This window comes from Lithobates pipiens, unplaced genomic scaffold, assembly GCF_037356315.1.
Source record: "Lithobates pipiens isolate NorthernLeopardFrog02 unplaced genomic scaffold, aLitPip1_a1.2 Scaffold_1, whole genome shotgun sequence".
Classification (NCBI taxonomy): Eukaryota; Metazoa; Chordata; class Amphibia; order Anura; family Ranidae; genus Lithobates; species Lithobates pipiens.
In genome coordinates, this window is record NW_027507685.1 from 196,743,304 (window position 1) to 196,770,135 (window position 26,832).

At 42.1% G+C, this 26,832-nt stretch overlaps 1 protein-coding gene across 1 annotated transcript in view; it reads right to left on the bottom strand.

Moving 5' to 3' along the window:
• Positions 1-26,290, bottom strand: part of DLL3 (delta like canonical Notch ligand 3) — a 58,829-nt gene extending 32,539 nt beyond the window's left edge. Inside the window, exons 1-4 of the mRNA XM_077479834.1 lie at positions 25,830-26,290; positions 24,733-24,972; positions 15,929-15,986; positions 1,607-1,864 (exon numbers count right to left, since the gene is read on the bottom strand). Of these exons, the coding sequence (XP_077335960.1) occupies positions 1,607-1,864; positions 15,929-15,986; positions 24,733-24,972; positions 25,830-25,886 (613 nt within the window). The 5' untranslated portion in view covers positions 25,887-26,290. The remainder of the gene's footprint in view (positions 1-1,606; positions 1,865-15,928; positions 15,987-24,732; positions 24,973-25,829) is intronic.
• Between the last annotated feature and the right edge of the window lie 542 nt (positions 26,291-26,832).

Genomic DNA, 26,832 nt, shown 5'->3' on the forward strand with positions numbered 1-26,832 from the left:
GCTGACAAACTCACGCACGGGTCAGAAGGGGGCACACGCCCATAACCGGAAGCCATTTTTTTGCGGGAGGTGGCTTACCCCATCTAGGTTGTGGGCTTCCTCCAGGCGGTGGCGGGCGGCAGGCCTCTGCGTCTACTCTTTCCTCAGCTCCACGGTGGCGTGGCTTCCCCTGCGTCTTCTCTCTCCTCCTCAGTGGCCAATAGAATCACTTCTCCTCTTGGCCAATCGGGTCTCAGGATCCACTTCCTGAACCAGGATTGGCCGGGAGGAGAATCAGGAAGACAATAGCGAATATTAATTTGTGCCCCAGGCCCACCCTTTTTTTTAAAGCCAATTAGAGCCTCAGGCTCTAATTACGTGTTTCTATAAAAAAAAAATCTTCCCATTGGAATCCATGCGTCTAGCTCCCTGCATGTAAATTAGGGGCTGGGCACATGGATTAGGGGGGCGGCGCCCTGTATGGATGGGCCACCGCTGCTTAGAAGATAAAGACTGAGAAGGGGTGGAGAGCATCTCTGAAGTAAGGCCTAATACAGGGCAAATTAAGTATGAAACACCTTAACATGGCTTATAATTGGCCTATGCATCTACAGTATCTTAAAAAAGTGAGTACACCGCTCACATTTTTGAAAATATTTGATTATATCTTTTCATGTGAAAACACTGAAGAAATGACGCTTTGCTACAATGTAAAGTAGTGAGTGTACAGCTTGTATAACAGTGTAAATTTGCTGTCCCCTCAAAATAACTCAACACACAGCCATTAATGTCTAAACCGCTGGCAACAAAAGTGGCAAGACAAGTTTGTCTTGCCTACAGTCAAGCATGGTGGTGGGAGTGTCATGGTCTGGGGCTGCATGAGTGCTGCCGGCACTGGGGAGCTACAGTTCATTGAGGGAACCATGAATGCCAACATGTACTGTGACATACTGAAGCAGAGCATTATCCCCTCCCTTTGGAGACTGGGCCGCAGGGCAGTATTCCAACAACGACCCCCAAACACACCTCCAAGACGACCACTGGCTTGATAAAGAAGTGGAGGGTAAAGATGATGGACTGGCCAAACATGTCTCCAGACCTAAACCCTATTGAGCACCTGTGGGGCATCCTCACATGGAAGGCGGAGGAGCGCAAGGTCTCTAACATCCACCAGCTCTGTGATGTCGTCATAGAGGAGGGGAAGAGGACTTCAGTGGCAACCTGTGAAGCTCTGGTGAACTCCATGCCCAAGAGGGTTAAGGCAGTGCTGGAAAATAATGGTGGCCACACAAAATATTGACACTTTGGGCCCAATTTGGACATTTTCATTTAGGGGTGTACTCACTTTTGTTGCCAGCGGTTTAGACATTAATGGCTGTGTGTTGAGTTATTTTGAGGGGACAGCAAATTTACACTGTGATACAAGCTGTACACTCACTACTTTACATTGTAGCAAAGTGTCATTTCTTTAGTGTTGTCACATGAAAAGATAAAATATTTACAAAAATGTGAGGGGTGTACTCACTTTTGTGAGATACTGTATTTAATGGACAAAAAGGCAAGGTATTATGAAAACAACATAGACAATGCAATGATGAACTGCACCATCAGAGAACTGTATACTCACGTTCAGCGCAATACTCGCCCTTCCAGCCAGCCAGGCAGAGGCGCCGTCCTTCATTGTCACAGACGTAATGGCCAAAGGTGTCATCTCGTGGACGGCAGTAATCAGAACAGCTGTCACCATAGTAATGCTCATCACAGGAGACATGATAGGAGTAGCGCAGTTCACTCTGCTGGCCCAGGTGAATGTCCTGAGACCAGTCCTCCCCAACGGACAGGCGCCGGCGAGTGGCCAATCGACTGATGAGATTGTCAGGATTTTCTACAAAAAGAAAAGAGTAGGGTAGGGAATTAGCGGATTGCTACTAAAACGTGTTAATCTGTTATATATGTATCTAAGAGCCGCTCATAAGATCACTGCCATCTTCTGGGTTCCTGTTGGTTTATGGGAAAGCAAAAATCAACCCAGTTTAACCACTTCAGCCATGGAAGGATTTACCCCCTGACCAGGCCATTTTTTGTGATACGGCACTGGGTTGTTTTAACTGACAGTTGCGTGGGCGTGCGATATTGTACCCAAACAAAATTGATATCCTTTTTTTCCCACAAATAGAGCTTTCTTTTGGTGGTATTTGATCACATCTGCAGTTTTTATTTTTTCCGTTATAAACAAAAAAGGACTGACAATTAAAAAATATATATATATATTTTTTACTTTTTGCTATATTAAATATCCCAAAAATGTATTTGAAAAAAACTAATTTCTCCATCAGTTTAGGCCAATATGTATTCTACATATTTTTGGTAAAAAAAAAAGGTAGGTTTGCGCAGTTATAGTGTCTACAAAATAGGGGATAGATTTATGGCATTTTTACAATTACTTTTTTTTTTACTAGCAATGGCAGTGATCAGTGATTTTTAGCGGGACTGCAACATTGAGGTGGACAGATCGGACACTTTTTGGGACCAGTGACATTATTACAGTGATCAGAGCTAAAAATAGCCACTGAATATTGTATAAATGACACTGACAGGGAAGGGGTTAACACTAGGGGGCGATCAAGGGGTTAAGTGTTCCCTACAGAGGTGTTTCTAGTTGTGGGGACAATGGACTGACAGGGGGTAGAGAGAGATTGCTGTTCCTGATCACTAGGAACAGACCATCTCTCTCTATTCTCCTGTCAGAATGGGGATCTGCTTTGTTTACATTGGCAGATCCCCATTCTGGCTCTCTGGAGCAATTGCGGGTGGCCGGCAGATGCCGCGGCCACGCGTATCACCTCCGGTGGCGTGTGGGCACCTGCTATAGCTTTTGCATACCGGTACGGCGATTTGTGCAATAGAGCCGCCCTGCCGCAGAATATCTGCGGCGGCTGGTCAGCAAGTGGTTAAAGTATTACCAAACCCACAACAGTAAAATCAGTGTGTATATGCAGTAAAGCATGCTTGTTATACTCACTGTGGAACCTAAGGGGTTAAACCTGCGCATTGTGTAAAAGGGCTGTTTGATCCTGTCTTCTCTGATCCTTCCCTTCTTCTACAGTCCCCAACTCATCTGCTAATAGAACAGAGCATTCTGCACATGCTCAGTTTGGTGTGTATTGCTAGAGATGTTTTTTGTTTTGGGAGGGTGCACGTGATCAGCACAGAGCCAATCAGCACTGTCCAGACAGAGGGTCAGGGGTCATGGAACCTCATAGGACAGTCAGAGGAGAATGAAAACTCCTCCTACAAGCTTTAACCAGTGCTCAGCCAGATACTGATAGAAATCACAAGACTGCTATATACTGCTGATGAGAAAAGGTATTTAGCAGTTTATATTTATTCAAATAATTGCATTTCCATGTTCTGTGTACTGTGGGAGACCAGATATAGTGAATGCAGGGTCCTGGGTTTAGTAACACTTTAAGGCATTATGCAATGGTATAAATCTCATCACATTACAGAAATAAAAATCGGCTCTACGTTTTCGCAAATATTTACAGGCATTAGATGGCACCCATCAATAGTTCTGACCCATGACGGTATTTCTTGACTCTGAATGTGAACATCAATGTTCTACAAAGAAGATATTTTAGAAGAACTCCAACACTGCTATTGTCTATTGGTCATAAAATGTCAATAAGGTATCCATAGATGTAGAAGAATAATATCCACTGTCCTGTGTTTTGGGTATCTTCTGGTGAGATTGGGTCTTTCCAGACAATATAACATGTTTGAGTTGACATAACACCTATACCAGGGTGGAGAATTGGTCATATCATCTATATTCTCATGTGTGTATGCCATAGGGCCCTAATAAACAACGTTTTTTGTGAAATTTGTTTTTTTTTTCCTGTAAACCTCACTCCAAGGTTATGTCATGTGATCAGTTTGGATGTAATTGGTTTGCACAGTCCAGTGGTGGCCCAGTGATGCCTGCAGTGCTTGATTCTCATCAAACTGAAGGTATTGATCAGCTAATTTAAGATTACCTTAGCGCTGCGATTTGAAGGCAAGCCATAGAAAATTATGCAATTTTCTTTCCTTCCACCACTTGTAGAAGGATAGAAAATAGCTTGTTTCCAACATCAACACACAGTCAGTGTTGATGGGGGGGGGGGGGGGATCCCTCCCACAACACTGTTGTGTTCTGCCAGCGGGGAGCCCTTCCTGCCAGCAGAACATAATGATTAGTGTTGTCAGCTACAGCTGGCTGCATGAATCATTGAGGAAAAACCCAGCAGGATGTATACAAGTCAATGGAGACCAACTCTTTGAGAGAATTGGTAGATGAAACATCAGAGCAGACTGCACGGCAACAGATGACAGTGGCATCAGGCCTTGCCAGAAGTGACGCGGGGGAAGTTACACTGGTGGGGTTGCTCAGTTCACAAACGGAGGGACCTGGCTATTGGATTACTGTTTTGGAAGACTCTGGATGGGGAGAAGGAGGGGGGGGGGCGGCAAACTGAGCTGCAGGTGGGAGCGGGTACCTGTCAAAAATGGGCTAGCCTAAGGATTTGAGTGACTTTGACAAAGGCCAAATTGTGATGGCTAGACAACTGAGTCAGGGCATCTCAAAAACTGCAGCTTTTGTGGGATTTTCCCAGTGTGCAGTGGTCAGGACCTAACAAACATCGTCCAATGATGGTCCAAGGAAGAAAAACTATAGGGTCATGTGCAGTCAAGGCTCATGAAGGTATTGACTTCTGATCCATGGAGGCCCCACCTCACAACTTACAGGATACAAAGAATTACCGCTCTAAGGTAATGACTTCTCCCAAAACAGCTGTCTCCACAATCCCACAGGGTGCTGGCTCTGTTTGCAACAGGAACTGAAGTAAAAAAGATGTAGCTGGATAGCCGCACTCCGAATTATTCAACTTTATTTCAAAAATGTAATTAAAATCATAGCATCTAGGCTGGCAAACAGACTAACTGCACAGCCGCTGACATGTTTCACACCGAACACGGTGCTTAGTCTTAGTCATAGTCAAGCACCGTGTTCGGTGTGAAACATGTCAGCGGCTGTGCAGTTAGTCTGTTTGCCAGCCTAGATGCTATGATTTTAATTACATTTTTGAAATAAAGTTGAATAATTTGGAGTGCGGCTATCCAGCTACATCTTTTCTACTTCACAACTTACAGGACTTAGAGAATCTGCTACTGACGGCTTGGTGCCAGATACCACAGCATACCTTCAGAGGTCTAGTGGATTACATGCCTCAATAGGTTATGGTGGGTGGTCATATTGTTATGACTGATAGCCTCCTGATGACATCCTGGATATGACGAAACGCGTAGGGGCGAGAGCGTCTGGCCGTGTCACTTCTGCTCTTTGGAACACATGCCTCTTTGTCCTGCAAACACTTTGGCAGATTGTTCTGAGTGTCAGGAGGGGCACCTTACTTGTGAGTGTAATGTTTTATTTTATTGTGGGCAATTAAAAGAAGAACGGTTTTGTGCTATGTATGCTGTTCTTTGGTTTTCTCCCTGTTAGTGCATGGGAATAACCAGTCAAGCATCCTTCCTAGGTTGATGAGATAATCTGCAGCATGTCACTCTGTGACATAACGCTGTGTTGACCTTCCTAGGCATATTTACAGGGGGTCGATACCCTTTGGTGAGTGCGGTCCCCAGAGGGGACACTGGTGGTGATACAAAGTGGAGTCAGGTGCAGTGGAAAACACAAAGTACAAGTCAGTTTAATTTACAAAAATTTCAGCACAAGTGGATCGCACGTTCTGTTGCACTTTGATTTAGCACTGAGGATCGCACTTTATGGACACTTGCACAAATGAATTATATGTATTAATTCGTTATTTGCATGGTTGATATTTAACAAGTAGTTTATTATTAACAAGGGGATTACATCATTTAAATGAGGGTAAGTGCAGCTTCTCAATTTATATTACTTATGATCGTTCGGCGGAAATGTTGCATCTCCAAGCTTTTTTGCACATCAGAATGAAGCACAATAATGCTGCATCCACCCCCTGTGTCTTTCCCCTATACTTTTTATAACACAATAAATTAAAAAACAGATATATCAGCAGGATATGTGTGCCTTCAAATAAAATAAATACATAACTAAATATGATACTACATTTTTATTTAGTAGATTGTTTTATAATCAATTAGTGTTGTCCCCCAGCCCCCAATATCATCCAAACCTGCTCTATAAACAGCAGGGGGATACAAGTCTTGGCCTACATACAAAATAGATGATACAATTTGTTTCCTGCAATCATAGGTTACATTCAGTGTGTATGGGGGAATCTCTGCTGCAGAGCTATTGTGTTCTCCCAGTGGGGAGAAAAGTCTGGCATGCTGGTTGCTGTAAGTCGATCAATGGAACAATTTGGATACAATCAGCTTGCCCATGCATGGTTCGAATCTCGGCTGATGTCTGATGCTGCATCTATCCCCTGGCGCCTCTAAGACAGAGAACCAAGTGATCAAACACCGCTGATCGCTTGGTTCTCAGAGCTACCTGAGCAGAGAGCTGGTGACTGTCAATCACCGCTGTCTGCTCTGCCTCCTTGGCTCACTGAAGCGTTGGGCTGTGAAGGGACGGGAGCGGCCGGATCTTTCCGGAGCCTGGACCGCCTCTGTGATGTCAGCCAACAACAGGTTTCAGCCTGCTGTCAGCTGAAAACGGGTCACATGAGTGCAAAACAAACTGGGAAAGTACAGCCAAACGAGCTTTAGTTATGCTTCTCCTTTAAGGGTTAAAGTTAGAGGGAAAATCAAGTTTAAGGATAACTGTGCTTTTAGTACATCTATATTTTATAAATGTCTCTCCTCACTCTAGAAAAATCCTCTCTTATACCTTTAAGGGTTAAAGTGTATGTCCATTTTCGCAACCAATTTGGGATAAGGTCTGCTTTATATTTCTTAGCTGTTCCCATTCACATGGCAGAAATTAAAATATACAAAATTTGCCGCTTACCTTTTTAGTTGTTTCAAAATCCTACTTAGCTTTCCCCTTTTAAGTAATGTAATGGAGGGGGATTTAAATTTGTTTATCATATTTAACCCTGCCCATACTGTGCTTCCAGATCTCATTGTCAGTTGTAAGCTGAATGTACTCAATGTCTGTCCTAACAAAGGGTTAAAGAACTCAAGCCATGAGTGGTACATTGTATGTTAATGCTGTCCCTCACTTTATACTCAGTCTCTAATTAAACATTACAAGCTATTCTGAATAATTTCAAGCTGACTATAGAGTCCTATGCATACAACTGCTTCAAAGAAGGGGCATATCTTCAGTGATTATCTAACATAGCAAAGAATGTAAGAATAATGTCAGAACTACCTTTTTGATAATTCCTATTCTGCAGGTCATGTGACTGCTTTTTCTTCTCCTTGCGCTACATGACCTAGTGGGTCGGACTAAGCTACAGTGACATCAGCAGGATATGTCCTCCTCCCCAGCCAGAGCAAAGTGGAGCAGAGCTTTAAGTCAAGGCACTGGGTCCATCCTTGTAGGCATTGCTCTTTGTGATGTGGCCAATTTGGAGGACCAAGCCAAAAAGTAGGCCTTGAGTAGACGTGGCTTACATGTTAGAAGACCATAACCATAACCATGCATACTGCAGAGGCAGCACTGCAGAGGCTGAATGAGATCATTGTCTCCAAAAACAAGGAAGTCAGAGTGACTGGCAGGGTCAACAAACTTTATTTAAAAAATAAATAAAAGGGCACAGATAGAATTATAAATATTTTTAGGGAGGCTTTACTCATTTTGGATGGGGTTACAAATTATTCTCTCCATGCTTCAGCTATATATTTGATGTCCTATATCAGGGGTCTCCAAACTTTCTAAACAAAGCTAGTTTACTGTCCTCCAGACTTTATGGGGAGCCAGACTGTGGGCCATTGGGAGTAGAAATTATCCTGGCATCAGTGGGAGTAAAAAATGCATCTTTGGTATTAGGGGGAGGAATAGTGCCCTATCACTGGTGCCAGTGGGAGGAATAGTGCCCCATCATTGGTATCAGTGGGAGGAATAGTGCCCCATCATTGGTATCAGTGGAAGGAATAGTGCCCCATCATTGGTGTCAGTGGAAGAATTAATGCTCCATTGTTGGTGTCAGTGGAAGAATTAGTGCTCCATTGTTGGTGTCAGTGGAAGAATTAGTGCTCCATTGTTGGTGTCAGTGGAAGAATTAGTGCTCCATTGTTGGTGTCAGTGGAAGAATTAGTGCTCCATTGTTGGTGTCAGTTTGGGGAATAGTGCCCCATTGTCAGAAGGAGGACTATTGCCCCATTGTTGGTGCCAGTGGGAGGAATAGTGTCTTGTATCAGTGGAAGGAAAGGTGCCCGGATAAAGGCAAACAAAGGGTCTCAGTTTGGAGGCCCCTGTCCTATATCAACAATAAAATTCCTCAGAAACAGTAAACTGCACTTATAGTGTTGGAGGGAATAAACTGCTGCTGATAATAATCTCTGCATCCAATAAGCATTTGTTTCTGTAGAAAGGGGAAAGATCCTTTGCATGGCATGTAAATATCCGGATACATTAGGGGAGTAGCATAGCAGTCAGAGCAACCACAATGTCAGAACTGACTGTGTATCACAGCGCTAAGCAATAATGTACCCATCCAACCACCATGTGATTTTTTTTTTTTTGTTTTAACAATTTTTACATAAATATGCAAGCTAGTACTACCTGAGAATGCAAGTTTATGCTCTAATAAGACCCCCCTGGTTCCAAACTTATTGCAGTGGAATAATGTGATCTGCCAGTAAAATATAACATGGCCAGTTGGTTATTTCTCTAAAATCAGTTGGCCAGCAGGTTTCCATGAATATTTTATTTCCTGTCCATAGGCACCATTTTTGTTCCTCATTAATTACCAATGGTAAATCTTCCTGCTGAATCCTCCAGCCTGCAAAACCTGCAAAGAATCAATTGAGCACTGCATATGCTGGTTTAAAAAAAATGTTATAACAAGGAGACGAATGTGTAATGTACAGCAAATGAAATGCAGTAGATCAGAGGAGTGTGATATGGCTATTCCCTGGCAGACCTGAATCTATTTCACATTACATTATTATCTTCGGTGTAAATGTGTTTAAATTTCTACATCAGAAATTTCTTAGTAGGGGGAACTGCCTGCAAGGGGATTTCTAAGCAGGAATTTAGCTGTGCATAGCAAATAACGCTATCACAAGCCAGTTTTATCTCAAATATCCTGAGCTCGGGAAACGTTCATATGTATCTATTTAGCTGCAGTATATATACCAAAGTTGTATTTCTGAGCTTATATCTACAGTAAATACTGATAACCAGTAGAGATGAGCAAATATTAAACTAGCTATCCAGGCTCTGAACGTGAGATGAAAGCAGTTCTAGCTGTTTTGGGTTTTCCTGATCTGACTTGCTAATTTCCGGCCATAAAAATATAGATTATATAAATTTCCAAACTGACTGGGCTGATTGTGTTAGATATAGTATCTTAATCGGTATCTTTTTCCATTAGTTTCTGTAATTCAATGCAGTCAGAAGCAAGAGGGCACCTTACAGGGTCACTGGGAGTGTACTTCCTGTAGGCAGAGCTGTTTAATTTCTTCTGTGTTTCTGTTTCCAGTATTACCCATTATAAATTGGATGTTCAAGGCAGCTTTAAATCTGATTGGTGGCTTTAAGAAATGTCAGGGAGCTTGAATGGGTGTATTTAGGAACTCAGAAGAAGGGGTTCCTAGATTACAGATGACTAAGAAGAAAAGAGTCATGCAGTGCAGCAGTGGCAATGACAATGACAGCAATAAGTTAGAGCAGATCACGTAGACTGTGCTCCCAGTGGAAACATTAAGGTTTAACTTTTAGTTTTAAGCTGATGTGTGCTTCTGAATTAACTGTGGTTCAAAAGTTGACTTCTTTTTATTAAGGCTGGATTTCAATAACTGGAACCTGTAGTCACACAGCTCCCCTTTTTCTGATATCTAATGTTATCTAAATTGATAATACCATTACAGGGCAAAGTACACCTTACAGATAACTCCACAAGGGAATCCAAATATAATCCATGAAATGAAAAATGTACCTGTTCGCAAACATTACCCATAGGCCAGGGCCAACTCCTGTTTTCTAGACTAAAGTAGCCAAATAGCCACTGTTTTGTTCCTCTATAGCATTTCAACATATAGGTCACAGAAGATGCCCCTAGCCAATTGCCCATGGCTTCTGAGATAAGGTCAATGGCATGAAATGACTAGACATCCTCTGTTAATGAACACGCATGCTTGGTTGATACTAGAATATATAATAATGCAGCACCGTGTCTTTTGACACCCATTAAAGCAAAGCATTTCAGGGGCTGTTGGTATTAGGGGTTAGGTTAAAGTTACAGTTAGGTTCACAGGGTTAAGGTTAGAATTTTGGGGCTAAGTATTAGGTTTTAGAGTTTAGGAGTTAAGTGTTCAAGAGTTATAATAGTGTTAGGGTGAGGGTTAGGTGTCAGAGTCGGAAAAAGTGTGGTGTTTCAGGGTTAGCTTAAAGGATTACCATACTTTTAGTAAACTCAAAGGCTAGAGTCACCTAAATTAATTGACTCACAAAATTACTCTGACTTCTAAGTTAAAAGAGAAGTATGACCAAAGCTTTTTGGCCATACTTCTCTTGTGGGTCACAGTAGTGGATCTACTTTTACACTCCAGTGACCCAAGATCAGCTAACAGCTGGCTAAAACCTGTTGTCAGCTGATGTCATAGAGCTGCTCCAGGCTCTGGAAGGATCCTGACCATATTGGCTGGATCCACCCAGCTGCCCGATTGACAACTGGTTCCTGGTCTCAGCGTTCGCCTAAGTCAAAGTCAGCTGTACCCACACCCTACCCAGCCTGGTACTCCAGTGAGTGCTAGAGGGGCAGAGGGGTGACTGGCAGTCACTGCTCTCCTCTCTGAGCAGACCAAGAACTGAGTGATCAGCGATCATGTGATCACTTAGTTTCCGGACTTAGAGCCAGGGACAGCTGCAGCATCAGAACAATGGTGCAGCATGAAGGTGAGTATGTACTGTATGTTTTTTTTTTTATTATTAACCCAATGCATCTCCTTCAAGATCCTCATTGGACAAGGTGTAGGCTGATTGTTGGGGCTTAGGCTGGCCATACAGCCAGCGAGCTTATAAACAAGCAAAGTGAATGGAGAAATCCTGCCCATTGTGTTATTGTATTTTGATAGTGGGGACTCGTCTTTGCTGTCAGGAATCAGGATACACTGATCAGAGCTGTAGCCAATTGGTTGCACGGTTAATCAAAGGAAAACCTTCCAACAAGCCGGTTCAAGAGCAATTGATCATTAAATCGACTTCTCTGGAACATGAATGGCCATAGATGGATCCAAATTCTGCCGCTCCCTGCTGAACCAGACAAATTTTGATTCATCTATGGCCAGCTTTAGACTAGAATTCATAAAAGTATGGGCTGATTTTAATTAATTAAGGAAGTTTAATTAAGGAAACTAGGGAAGATCACACAAGGCTATTAAGGAAGCCCACACAAGGCACTTCACTGACAGCTAAATAATTGTATTTGCATCTGCCTTCAGCTTCTCAACCAAACTGCCATAACCTTAAATCATTTGCAACTCAGTATTTATTTATTAATCAGCCTGATCACTTTAATACAGAAAAAAAAAAGTTGAGTTCCGCCCGCGCCTTTAAGAATTAAAAGTCAGCAGCTGCACATACTGTAGCTGCTGACTTTTAACTTTTAACACTTACCTGTCCTGGAGCCCAGCGATGTTTACACCAGCTGGTCGGGCGCTGCCCCCACCATTATGGATAAGGGAACCTTGGCAGTGTAGCCTTTCAGCTTCACGGCTGGGCCCCTACTGCGCAAAGCACGCTGCGATACCTCACTGGCCCGGCAGAAGGGGAGGAAGAGGGAGACTAAACTGCTGACATAATTCTCCACGGCCCGGTCTGAACAGATTTAAACTCCTTCCAAACTTTTTTTGTTTTGGATAGAGGACATTTGGGCTACAGACTCTGTTGGGTTATGACTGTTCTATGTGTCTCTATTTACTCTTTCTGTTTAATTCACCTAATGTATGTAGGACACCAGAAACCACCACAGGCATAGGGTTGTAAGGGAGAAGTAGTTGGACATATTTTCCAATTACCTATGTTTTTCAGTGAAAAGCCAACACTAGAGAGGTCTAGCCCTACCCCCCACATTTGGATTGTGCCTGCATGCCCAGCTATCCTCTATAGTCTACGGTGGCTCTTAGAGACTAAGTAAAAAGAGTACAGAACTGGAGGCTAAGGTTGGAACTGTGGACATAAAGAAGATATACATTTTTTACTATAGAAGGCAGTATTCAAGAATTTATTGGTTTTGGAAAGGAACGGAAACATCAGTTGAAGATTTTACAGTTGGTGCTCTTTAATCATTTTAAAACAGGGATGTAGTAAAAAAAAAAAAAGATTTAGATAGACGGCAAGTTACTGAGCAATGAACCAAATAAGGAAAATCTGAAGGAATGATAGATACAGAGAAAATATGAACACTGATCAATATGTATTTAATATACCGTATATACTCGAGTATAAGCCGAGATTTTCAGCCTCTTTTTTGAGGCTGAAAGTGCCCCCCTCGGCTTATACTCGAGTCATCGCTGTCTGCCCGCTCGATCAGCGTGTCGAGCAGACAGACAGCGGCCATTCTATGATTCAAAAGCCGCGCCTCCGGCTCCGCCTTCGCCTGTGATAGGCGGAACACTGAATTTCCCAGCAGCCTGTGTTCCGCCTATCACGGGCGTCGTCTCATCCTCGTACTACGGACGAGGATGATACGACGTCCGTGATAGGCGGAACACAGGCTGCTGGGAAATTCAGTGTTCCGCCTATCACAGGCGAAGGAGGAGGCGCGGCTTTTGAATTTTACAATGGCCGCCGACGAAGAGGGCACGGGACGGAGGCAAGGCAAGGCACGGCACGGGACGGGACGGGACGGGACGGGACGAAGGCTCGGGACAAAGGCTCGGGACACAGGTAGGCTGGACACACACACACACACACACACACACACACACACACACGGATGGAGACACACACACACGGATGGATGGATGGATGGAGACACACACACACACACAGGGATGGATGGATACACACACACACAGGGATGGATGGATGGATGGAGACACACACACACAGGGATGGATGGATGGATGGATGGAGACACACACACACAGGGATGGATGGATGGATGGAGACACACACACACAGGGATGGATGGATGGATGGACACACACACACACAGGGATGGATGGACGGACACACAGGGATGGACGGACACACAGGGATGGACGGACACACAGGGATGGACGGACACACACACAGGGATGGACAGGCATGTCTCACCCTCGGCTTATACACGAGTCAATAAGTTTGCCAGTTTTTTTGGGGGTAAATTGGGGGCCTCGGCTTATATTCGGGTCGGCCTATACTCGAGTATATACGGTATGCTATTAAGGTAGACAGTAGTCTTAAATTGAATACTATTGTGCTAAAACTGTTTCCCTTCGTCTTCCTAATCTCTCAGTTTTTCCAGATGCTAGAGACATGAACATTTTATTGAACCACAAGCATATTAAACTGCCTTTTGAGTAAAGAATAACAGCTATAATGGGTAAAAAAGGCTTCCTATTGATTTTTAAACAATCTTATCTGTAATCCAGTCATTTGCCACTTTTCAAGGCCAAATGGTCACAGATCCGATCATTTCATCCCATTATGACCTTAACATTTGGAACTGACCTATTAACTTAGAAGATGGCTCCAGAAATGGGGCCAGACACAAGAACATATCGCCTGGAAATAGAGTTCATCTTTTTTTGACCCCAATCCAACCAGGTTTTGCTTTATATTCTGCAGTTCTTATTTTTCATCTATCCCCAGGAGATTATCAATTCAGTTTTACCATAAGAGTAAGATTGAATTAGAATTGGAGTGGATACGCTGCTAATTCCCTGTGGGAAATAAGGGGTTTAATGGGCACTTATATAGAACTAACATATTAGCGTGTTCTAAAGTACACAAAACCATTTTCATCAGTCACTGGCTCTGAAGTAGGCTATAATCTAGTGTCATTACTCATACACAGTGACAATTTGGTCAGACCCACTAGTACACTTTTGACAGGAAACCCATGGAAGCATGGGAAGAATATACAACACGATCTTAGTATCCCAAGTGGGATTTGACCTCACAACAGTAAGTAAATGTGCCAACCTCTTTGCTACCATGCTGCTGTGTTTGGAGTTAAAAGTGGTAAATTTGGGAGAAGCACTTACAGCTCTAATGGGAGCATGCACATAGTTAAAGCTAAACCCAACTAATCTGAATCCTCTGTACTACAGTCCCAATATTATAATTTTCCCTGGAAAATGTGATTGAAGAAATATGCTGAATAGTAAATGACCTATGTCCCAATTGAACTTTCTCGCTTTTTTATTTCTTTTGCTCTGCTCTGCCATGTTATAATTTGTGATTTTTTTTCATTAATGCACTAAATCAACTCTTACTCTTACTGAAAGGTTTCCTGCCATGCCATTGCAGTGCTCTGCACTGGCTGAGCTGAGTAATAGCCACACCCCCCAGTACAAGCATCTTAACGCTGAGTTGCAGAGAAGGAGGGGGGGAGCATTGCTGACCGGGTCTGGTACATTACTAAGAACATTGGGTCTACAACTGGGTACACACTATTTGTTTTTTTTCCATTTAATCATAGAACTCAATGAAAAAAAAAACAGATTCATTTAAACAAGCAAGATGGATGCAGGAATCCTCCCGGCTGTTCTATCGTAGTGTGACACTTGTGACTCCTTTGCTGTCAGAATACACTGATCAGCAGCTGCAGCCATTTGCTGAAGATGGCTCATCGGAGAAGTTATTCCAGTGGGACCAATCGATAGAAGCTGAACTGGAACTGACCATTGGCTTTTGTCTAACAAGGAGGACAACACACAGATTGAAGTTTGTCCGATTCCTGCTGAACTGACTGATTTTCAACCCATGTGTACCCGGTTTAACTCTGGTGCCTATTGATCTGCACAGTCATATTTAGACAGCCTGCACAGCTGCAGTAACAGAAAAGTGGAGGTAAAACTATAAAAGTAAACCTTGCTAGTAAGTAAATTATCTGTATACTTCTGTAATTTCAGTAAATCTTTAGGATTAATATAGTTTAAACTGATATTTTAGTATATGACGGCAGAGTTCTGCCTAATGCAGCTAGTATCTTAATACCTTGTTGGAGTCCTTATACCAAGTTTTCAGAACCCTAAATCTGATCAACTAAAAGTGGAGTCTTGTAGGACATTTTTTTCTTACAACAAACTAGCACATAGACCAGTAATGGGATCGTACACAGGATAAACCCTAGTATTACTATTATAGTCTATCTATCTGCCAAAAAAGTTCAAATGTGCCAAAGGCTTCTGAATATGTGTACATTATTAAATGATGACCATTTAATGCAGCCATTCTCAACCAGGATTCCATGGAGCCTTAGGGTTCCTCCAGAAGTGGTTAAAGGTTCCTTGAGCTGTAACTGATCTTCCATGTGATGGTGCCTTCATAGCTCCAAGTTCAACACCAATTGGTAGAGCCAGAGGCATGACTGTAATGGTGGCATTCTGAGCACCACTGTAAGAGGAGTATTCTCCCCACTAACCACCACCAATGTAAGGGACATTTCCCAATGGACTAATCTTAGCAGGGAGTCCCTGAGACCTTAAAATTATTGCAAGGGTTTGGGGTGAAAAAAGGTTGGGAAAAGGAAGATCTAATGTCTAGGTGTACCTAAAGAATGCATTCCAATGTCTGACTTAAGAAATGTCTGGATTTATAGATGACCACTTATGAATGAACAACTTAAATAAAACTCACCAATGGATTTCTCTGCTGTAAGTGCGCTCCAGGACTCAATAATAAGCGAGAAAATTCCCTGTAATAAAATAAAAAAGTTTAATGTCAATGATATGTACGTGCCTTTGGTAGAACAGGTAAGTGAGAATTTTACATGGGTCGGAGAAAAGACAGCAGCTGGATATGTGGACCAGACTTAACAGCATTGGTTGGAGTGAAAAAGAAAAGTCTCATGAAGAAGCCCTTCTGTCACAATCCTACAATCTTTCCTGCAACCCTCCCGCCGAGTCAATGTATTCTCCCGGTGGGAGGGCGGGGAAAGCTGTCCCCACCAGGAGAAGCCATCCACTAGCAATAATCACATGCAAAATCCAGCAAATTGGTACATTCAGTCTTCCCATACATAGTTAGAATCTCGGCCGGTTTCTGTTGAACCAGCCAAGATTTGAAGTGTCTATGGCTGGCCTTATTCTGGTACCATCTGTTTCAGTGTAGATGGAACAGCACCCACAACTATGCTCTTATCACATCCCTATCTGTCCTCTTATGTTTTATATTCTTCAAAGCTATGTTCACTAAATTTTTACATTTCTATTTCAAAATAATTATACTACAAACTTAGTAATGGGACAAGCATATCACAAAATATATTTTTGCCACAATTGAGCAATCTCTTCATTGTGCACGGTGCACAACTGGAAATAATTTTAACAAATCATCGTTTCCTCCACTTTGTTACGTGCTGTACATTTTTGCTCTGTACAATAAATTAATTAGCAAAGTCAAGCCAAATGTGTTTCAGTACAAAAAGGATTTGGGACTATATCTCTACAAATATTAATTATCACATTACTTCTATTCATTTTATTTTCTGCACAATTCTGCTGATTTCAATGAAATAGAATGATCTTAGTGCATCTACTAGTGCTGTGCAGCAAATATTACTGCTGTGCTAAAAGAGCTCACTCTTTTACTTTAGGATAACCCAAATTATTAGATAGCATTCCAGAGAAACAGGTTTTATTTTTAGCTGAACAGTCATTTGTGTAAGATATATCGTGGAAAGATTGTTCATATGACAATTGAATTTAAATAAAAAATAGATCTTTACAGCTGTAATTAAAAATTTTTATGTGTCCATAACTGTGCTATGTGATACACATTAGAATTTCCTGTATCTGAAAGTATCATTCTGATAACATTTGACACCTTTGTATGCGTACTTTATAGAGTAATCATTTGGGGCGAGTGAGATCGTTATTGTTAAAGCAGAAATTGAATCTGCTTATATTTTGCCTTCCCTGATTCCTACTTTGCCCTCTCATAAATATGCTAATTTTCCTTTTTTTTTTAAGCTCTGCTGTGTAGTGAGCATGTTCAAAACTAAATGCCAGATGCATAGAAAAGTGAGAACACAAAAAAGTGCACAGGGTATACACGTCCTCCTCTGAAGAAAAAGGACACTGGCCCTGATCCCCTGGGACTCAAGGTTCCTGAGAGGGACTAGGGTACTCGTGGTCCACTCAGCTGAAATCGGGAGGACCCCTTTCTTCAGGAAGGCCTGCTGAAGCGAGGCCTACCCAAGTACTAGGTGGGACTTCCAAAAAAGTGGTTCCCCAATGGAAGAGGGAGAACCTTACCAAGCGTACCCCCCCCCAAGATTTTCAGGTCAAGCCCGAGGACCTCCACCCTACTAGAGTAAGTGCCAAACTGTGTATGTGCAAAAAAAACAACATGATGAACAACATAATAGAGAAGCAGAGAAAGGAGCCAGCAGGTTTCAGTACATAGCTTCCCGAAAACATCACAGCACCCTACCTCAACACTCCTCTCAAGGTCCCTCAGCCCTGATGCAAGCAGTGGATTGATTCTTTGGAGGAGTTATTCAAATATCAAAATGCTTTGATAGGCAGGTGTCAGTCTGGAGGAGTGGGCGTTCCTAGGCAGACTACATTTGCATGTGGACCAGCCTAGGTAACACTCACATGTGATGCTAAGCCTCCATCTATCTGGCTTGCTCAGGCTTCCAAGGCATATTGTGAGAAATTCAAGCTCCAACTGGTTAAAGACGCAAGTATAACTGATCCCTGGTGCTGGCCACACAGCCGGCAATTTTGTGGAGTTTTTAGGAGTATTTCATCAGCTTCCAACCATAGCAGATTGTCCCTTTCTTTTCATTTCCCAGTTTCAAAAATCAAAACAATTGAAATTGTGGCTAAATGTAACTACAACCACCAAAAAGGGTCCTACACGACTGTGGTCCGAATGCGATGCAAATTCAGCCATTCTAAATGTATGGCTGAAATCACAACACACAGACATCGCATGTGATTTGCATTGTGGTGCAGATCACATGCGATATTGCACAAAGCACCAGTGTGCACCGGAACCAATAGACTGTCTGCATCTGTGCTGCAGGGTCTCCCCAGCCCCCCTTATACATACCTGAGCCCGATCTTGATCCAGCAAAGTGCACGCGATCAAAGGCTCTGTCTGTTCTCTCTCCCTCCTCAGTGGCTCAGGTACAGCAGTGGGAGCCATTGGCTCCCGCTGCAGTTAATCACAGCCAGTGAGGAGGGAGCTGGTGGGGGGGGGGGGGCAAACCACGCTCTGCGTGTCTTATAGAAGCACATAGCAGGGCTTGGGAACGAGTGAGCTTCAGTGCCCCTATAGCAAGTGGCTTTGCAATAGGGGCACTTGGCAGCGGGAAGGAGCTGAAAGCACTGCCAGGGGACCCGAAAAGAGGAGGATACGGCTGCTTTGTGCAAAATCATTGCACAGAGCAGGTAAGTATAACGTGTGTAAACCATAAAATCTATCTATGGCCATTCCCACTAGATGGAAATCAATCTAAGGATCGACTTTTGCCGAACAGGCCTGTTTGAAAACATTTGTCAATCAGTCGGCTTCAATTAATAGGCTGCAGCCACTGTAGTTTTACAGCATAGTCCTGCTGTCGGAATACAGTGGCACAGAGGGGGGGGGGGGGGGGGGGGGCTTCGTTTTGGATAGAGTAGTGAAGAGAGAAAGAAAGTAGGGGAAATTCTCAATTTTAAAGTTATCATGGAAGAAAACAGTGTGGGAAACTCCAATTCCAATGGGGACACATGTTCTGCTGGCAATTATCTAAAGCAAGGATTCCTCTCACTTTGGGGAGATTTCCTCCCACTACCTTTTGCATCTCCAAGGCAGGAAGTGAAGAGAAATCCCTGTGGAAGCAAAATTATTCTGATAGGGGGTTTAACTCTTCCAGTCTCTATCCAAAACAATGGATAGTTTATTGTTGCCTAGGAGGGAGATTCATGCTCTATTTATCCTGGTAACTGGTGTCACCAGAAAAAAGAAAGGTGATGAGAAATCAAACATTTTACTATAGTCCCAGGAACAGTAGGTAAGGGGAAATCTTCAAATTGGGACAACTGTCATGGTGACAATTGTCAAAGTAGCTAGTTGTTGCTTTAGCCTTGTAGACTCCACCTGTAGCTGGAATGTCATTTGAGGAGGGGTGGCCCCATAAGAAATGAGAGTATGGCAGAAAAGTAGTAAAGAAGCAATACATGTTGAATAAGGATTAAGATAAACATCTAGGCATAGTTGTCAGTGCAAGAAAATAAATGTATGCCCTCTGTACAAATGAGTTGAGTCATTAGTCTTGTGATGTCCAAGTTTAGTATAATAGACCTAAGCTAGTCATAATCCACTTGACTTTTGTCCGGTTCCTGCTAATTGACTCGGCCAAGTTAAGCGTGTATGGCTAGCCCTTAGCAGCTCATAGGTGATTCGATTTTCTTTCTTTCCATCATGGGTGGAAGAAAAGAAAACGACTAAGTACTCCCATCAACACAGTCAGCGCTAATGTGTTCTGCCGGCAGGGGGTTGTGGCAGTCTTCCTGTCTGGCAGAATATAATGATTACTGCTAGCGGCTATAGTCAGCGACAGTAATCAAAATCCAAAAGGCTGGTTGATCGACTTGGGCACAATCAGCCTGCCCATACATGGATGGTATCTTGACCGATCCCTACTGAACTGGCCGAATTGATATCCATGTATGGCTAGCTTTAGCTACAAGCTAGCATGAGCTATTGTCCAAACGATAAGTCCTATGTACAAAAACACTACCCAGTTAAATATTGCTTTAGGAAGGTTTATTGATATTTGGCTACCAGTGCAAATTATTTATTTTTTTCCTCTGCCAAGGCGAGATACATACTATGAGTGTTATGTGTGGTGTATGTTCATCAAAATCAATAGACTTGTTTAATAAAAACGAAACTGGAGTAATAACTTGATGCCTGTGTCCCCCACTGTGTACTGTGGTTCCTTCCTCTGACTCCTACAGTGCGGTGATGTAGAGGTAAGACGGTGGAGCTACGGTAAGGGGTGGGGAATACACACATCCAACACTCCCAGAATTGTTAAAGTGACACTAAACTCTGGTCAAATGATCTCTTCAAATATGTATTCTTAACTCAGAAAAGTACCTTCTATTGCTTTCTTCCTCCGCCAATCTTCAAATTCCTTATCCGACTTCCTGTTAGAAGGCAGCTACGTTTATTCTCCATGGTCCCACTGTATGTAGTAACATAGCCACCCTCTCTTGCTGACACCCTAGATGGACTAGGGACCATGGGATGTGTAGTGTGCATAGAACATTGTACATTACCACAACAATTGTGCACTGCTCCTTCCAAAGAGATAAACAAAGTTTCGGGAGCTCACAGAGGACGTAACAGGAAAGCAGAAAAACTATTTCATGAAAAAAAGACCCCGCGGTTGAGCTGTGTTTTTACTGTCCCCAATTGCAACCCCCTTTAACTGGAGGGGCAATGGGTGGGGGTGTACACTTGCCATGGGCCGCAATATTTTGCTTCATGGCGGCAACACTAATTATACCCCCTGTCGCTTTTGGAGGGCACAGTTTTCACCGAGCATGGCCCATTCAAGTGAACGTGCCCCTCGGCAAGTCCCCTACAATTGCATGCAACCTAAGTGGTTGCAGCACGCTAGTGCAGCAATCAGGGGTGATACAACGCCTTCTCACCGCCTGTCAAATGCTGTCTGAAGAGTAATCTGAATGCGGATCGCTTCTCAGAGAGCACTGCTAGTGTCAAAAAGTGGTTTCTGTCATAAGAAGTAAGCACCAAGTGAAAGCAGTAAGATGGGAGAATGTTAGGATTGCATAACCAATAGGGTATTTACTTTAGACAAATTGTTCTCAACCTTTACCCTCAAGGAACTGAGATCTCAGGGAAGCCCTTCTAATAATTACTATACCTGCAGATTGCCCAAAAAAGGGTGCTCCGTAAGTTGTTGAAAATAAGGAATGAGGTGCCCTAACAGTATTTGACACCTGGGACAGTTTTTTTTTTAACACTCACCTGCTCTATAAAATAAACTATTTTCAAATGAATTGAATGATAATAATATTAATACCAGAAAAAGAAGCAGACAATGAACATTGTTGTAGTGTAGTTAGTGTTGGTTTGTGTTGAAGTTACTTTGGTGGCCAGTATAAAATGTCCTCCTTGTATTGGTGGCCAGTAAAAAAATCCCCCCCCCCCCCCTTGTATTGGTAGCCAGTAAAAAACTGTCCCCTTGTATTGGTGGCCAGTTGAAAAATGCCCCCTTGTATTGGTGATCAATAAAAAACTGCCCCTTTAATTGGTGGCCAATAGAACATCGCCCCCTTGTATTGGTGGCCAGTAAAAGTAAAAAAAATCCCCCCTCTTGTATTAGTAGCCAGTAGAAAATTGGCCCCTTGTATTAATGGTCAGTAGAAAATTGCCCCCTTGTATTGGTGGCCAGTAAAAAAAAGTTTACCCTTGAATTGGTGGCCAGTAGAAAATTGCCCCCCTTTTATTGGTGATTGTTGTAGGTGGGGGATCACTTAGTATTACTCAAGGTCCACCACCTTAAGAGGAACCCTAGGGTTCTACAGAACTCTGGTTGAGAAAGGCTGCTTAAGTGATGCGATGTGGAGCGGATGGGCAATAAAGAGCAATTATTGTATAAAATATGTATAGAATGAAGTGTTTGTGTATTATGTATAACATGGAAATAAATAATGCAGTAATAGGTGATAAGGTAGACTAAGTACTTAATACGGCTATGTCCAAAATGTAGCATGAAGACAAGTAGCTTTAGACATACAGTGTAGATCAAGTGTAGGCAGCTTACAGTTCTCTAGTGAGTAGCAAGAAGTTCCGGTCACCTTCTCTCAACTTCTAACTGCTGTGCACCATGGCATATCTTCTATGAGAAGTGATGTAGAGCCACTTTATCAGTATTGATAGGCATTGTGTGTCCTTAGTGGAATCTTTATATTTTGTCCAGTCCTGAAGAAGACAAGCTTGTGACTCGTCAAAACAAAATCTTCACTATGTATTCACCTCGCAAGACACATGAGTGCCACTCACCCTTGTCTGGACTATATATTTATATATGTACTATGAGAAGTGATGTAGATCCACTTTATCAATATTGATAGTGATTATGCATCCTCAGTGGAATCTTTACATTATGGCCAGTGGATGTAGGTGCAAATCAGAACCCTGAGCTGGAACTCAAAGTCTAACTTGTACTTAACAACACTCCCCACCCTTATATGATCATGTCTTCATAATTATGTAAGTAAAAGAACATCTGGTAGTGCAAGGTGGACTTTCCTATGTATTGATAGGTAATGCAGTCACTAAGGATTTATGGAACCTGAAATGTGTGAGCAGGAGTAATGGAATCCTGTGCTCCATATGATGTTGTCTGATCTTTAACATTTAGAGAAGTTGCTAAGCACAGGTATCCACCTATCTTCTGTAGTTACCCATGATGACCAATCTAATTTCTGCAGTATTCATCTTTCATTAGTCAGAACAATTAAAAATGTGTACTGTTTGGCCTTGGGTTTGTGATTTTTTCATACTGGTTGATGCCCCTTCATAGTAGTTTGTATGAGATTCTTGCTTTATGGGTGCTGGAACATGACTTAGGGTGCGCCATCAATTTAATTGTGTTTATTTTGTTAAAGTTATGTATTGCAAATTGATATTTTTTTGCTGCAGGGAAATCTATTTTAATGAAAAAGTACTTGGACATACAGCAATTTACTTTTTTAGATAAACATGTGTCCACCAAACTTGTCAGTATATGGATTGCAAGGTAATGAACAATTTTACTCGGGTTCCGTTTTTAAAATGAAAACAATCTAAAACTAAAAAGTAAAAAAGAGAAAATAAGACGTACAATTATAAAAAAGCGTATATACACAACCCCCTTTTACTCAAACCATGTTATTCAAGGCTGCTACCTAGTGTGGCTCTATGTTACTCATTAAAAACTAAATTCTGATTGGCAGATGGTTCATAAATACAGTCTGCTATCAGAAGGAAAAGGCTGAAAATAATCGTATGAATTGAAAAAAACACAACTATATAATTAAATGGTGTTACCGAGATAAACTGCTTATGAAATGAGAAAAGGGACAAGATTAAAAAAAAACAAGGAGGGCTGTTGATAGTTTCAAGCCATATAACATGTGTTACAAAATAAATATTTAAATCAGGGGCCCCCTGATGCCTTTGTTAGGGTTTATTCCTCTTGACAAAGTCATTGTGGAGTCACGAAAAAAAGTATGCTATGACATAAGAACACTAGATAATGAAGATTAGAGGATTCCTGTTGATTCTGTAAAATAATGAGCAGCCACTAGAGGGTGCTGGTAGACAAAGGCACATTGACATGGAGATCCCTTCCATAGGGTTCCTGATAGACAGATGTTTGTGACCAGAGATGGGGCAACTGAAAGACAAAGGTTCTATGACTAGAGAAGCCATAATTGGAAGGATGCTGGGAGACAAAGAACATGTGGCATAGGGAAGCACCAAAAAAGGGTGCTGGCAGAAAAATGTCCCTTGACAAGAGCAATCAATACTATGGAGTAGTTCTTTGGCACCTTTAGAGGGCACCAATAAAGGTTTTTGGACAATAGAAAATACATAACTGGGGTTTCCTTACAGACAAAGGTCCTGTTACTTGAGATACAACTAGAGGGTGCTAGACAATGGGTTTTAGCCCACACCAATAGATGGTGCTCTAAAAAATATGTGTATTTTACCCAAGCAGCAATAGTTCATGGTTCTAGGTAGACAAAGGCTGTGGGGAGCCTAGAAGGCTCTTAGATATACAATTATCAAAAGTCTGAAAATAACTATATGCTGCCAGGATTATTTTTTTTAGGATTCAGGTCAAATAACTATTCCTATGAGACCAGTCAGGAACAATTACATTTGAAGTTCAGGCCCCTTATCTACAGTAGTTGGGCATTAAATATTCTTATATTTTATTTTACAATTCCTAATAGGACCAAATGTTCTACCAAAATGAATATACCTTTTCAGCACCTTTTTGCCCCATCTGAAAATGATTAGCTCTGCATCATGAATTTCAAAAGCATAGCAGCTTAAACCATCCATAGACATTAAAAGAGATCCAGCATCAAATCTGACCATTAAATAATCTCTTGGGAATGAAAAGGCTTGGCAGGCAAGACCATGCACACATCTATGGGGTCACACTATTCCAGCCAGTAGAAGTCCCCCATGTGATTTATTGGCCATGGGTGTCTGCTGAGATCTAAAGGTGTCGATAGACAGTTAGGTCATGAGTTGGTTCTGGTACTGCTATTTGTGTTTTTTAAATTCAGCTACAAAATAAGGAAACATTCTCGACCCGGTGTGGTATCAAACTGGTTCTAGCTTTTAAATCCTACCTTACTCTAGAACCTACAAGTTCTATCATTATCAATAAAATAAACAAGACTGTAACTTACCGGCCATTTGAAGTGAAAAGGGACCCGTATGGGTGTGCTTGAAGATATGGCCTCTGGATCCATGGCCATAAGGTCACTGAGAGCAGTCCCAAATGTGCAGGGTGGATCTGGGGACACCACAGGCTGAGCATGCTTCAAACAAACCCTGAAGAAGATGCGGCAAGAGTGACCAGCCACACATACTCCACGGGGGCTACTGAATGAGTGAACCTTCAACTCAAACATACCAGCTGGGTGGACCTGGGGAGACAATAACTGGACTCATTATAGAGATAAAATACAACGGAAACCCATAGAGGCTATTATGAAACTTACATGTGCTTATGTAATAGGACAGTGCACTGAACAATGGTAATGTCCAATAACAGTAACCCAAACCAACTGGTAAGATTTTATTGGCTGAAAGTAGCCAGCACAGTGGAATATGACTGATCGCTCTGGGCTGTCACTAGACTTGACATATTTTTTACCCTGTAAAATATAATCTAATAAAACTGTGTATCTATGTTCAAAGACAACTTGCTCATAACATATAAATACCCCCATGGGCAAAGAGCCTCATGTAATAATATGGCACAGTGAGTGCAATATAATTTTATCTACATGTACTAAAGATCTGACACTAACAGTACACCAATTAGAAAATTTAAAAAATGTAATCATACCCCACCGCAGTGTGTATATTATTATTTAGTGAAGTATGATAATCATGGGGGAGTGTGTGTGGAGCAGTAAAATGCAGACAGTAACCCATAGTAGCTAGATTCATCATTTTGGAGCCAAGAGGACAATGGCACATGATCTCTAATTGCTTTGGGTTCTACTTTTACATGATATTATCTGTCTTATGCATAAGGGAAATGTTGCTATACATTCCTCTAAGCAATGTTTAGCAATATTGCCAAAATAATTAAAAAAGAATGAATTAATGAACATTATTATTACGTTTACTTTACTATGTGTATAGAATACGCAATAGTCCTTTATACAATGTAGTACCCCCTACCCTGTATAAAGGACCCTTACTCAATTTTATACAAAGGAACCTTTCTAAAAGAGTCATCAAGTTGCTGCATATTACTTGTTTGGTTACTCACCTCTCGCACGCAGAGCATTCCCATCAGGACCAAAACTAGAAACATCCTTGCTGTCATCTTATACCCCTTAGTGACTAAATCCGGGATGATTCCAGCAATGGAATAAAAGTCTCAGTTCCTGGAGAAATGGAGATAAATGAAGCCCACGAGGGTATTTACCCACCAGGACCAGGTACGATGAGGTAGACGAAGATGGGTTTGGTACAAGTAACACCAGGCAGGGCAAATGTCAAGCCAAGGAGAGGGCACACTGGTTGATGGAGATAAATATCAGATCTGGTGATCGAAGACAATTTTTGGTTTCTTTGAGTGTTGAGAGAAAAGTTCTGTCCAGGAAAGTTGACTTGTAGAGCTCAGTAAATATCCTTTCAGCCAGGCAGAGGGCTATTTGGCATCGGACAGGCTTGGGTGCTTTGTAAAGCTCAATCCTGTGTGGTCTTTTGTCTGTAGATGTAGCCTGCCTGCACTGTGACTAAAGTTCTTCTAAGTCATTGCTAGGCTTTTATACTGAGCTATACCCTCCCGGTGTCAGATGGCCCCCACCCTTCCCCTGACTCCCTCTCTGTACTCCCCCCCCCTCCAACTTGTCCATCCCTTCCTCCTCAAGTCACACTTTCTTTGATCAGCTAAACTAAACCTTGAACAACACAAATTAAAGCCTTTGCCCCAAACTGGGACAATAGCATTACCCATACAATTACCATGTCATAGTAATAGTAATAACTAGCCTTATACATTAGATCACAGTCTGCCAGCCACACTGGGCAACAATCTAATGTCTATGAGCTCAATGCAAAGGCTAGATCTATAAGGACAACCACCGATTACTGCATTCAAAAAATAAATGTGTGGTTGAGAAGTATGTCTGTGTGCGATTTGTTATTTCCATGATTTTGGTTCAGGGGTGGGTTATCAGATCATTTTCTGTATTCCAAATCACACGATTATAGATGAGTGATGTCAGTGTCCAGTAAAAAGGATATGAAAAAAACCGTCATTTTGG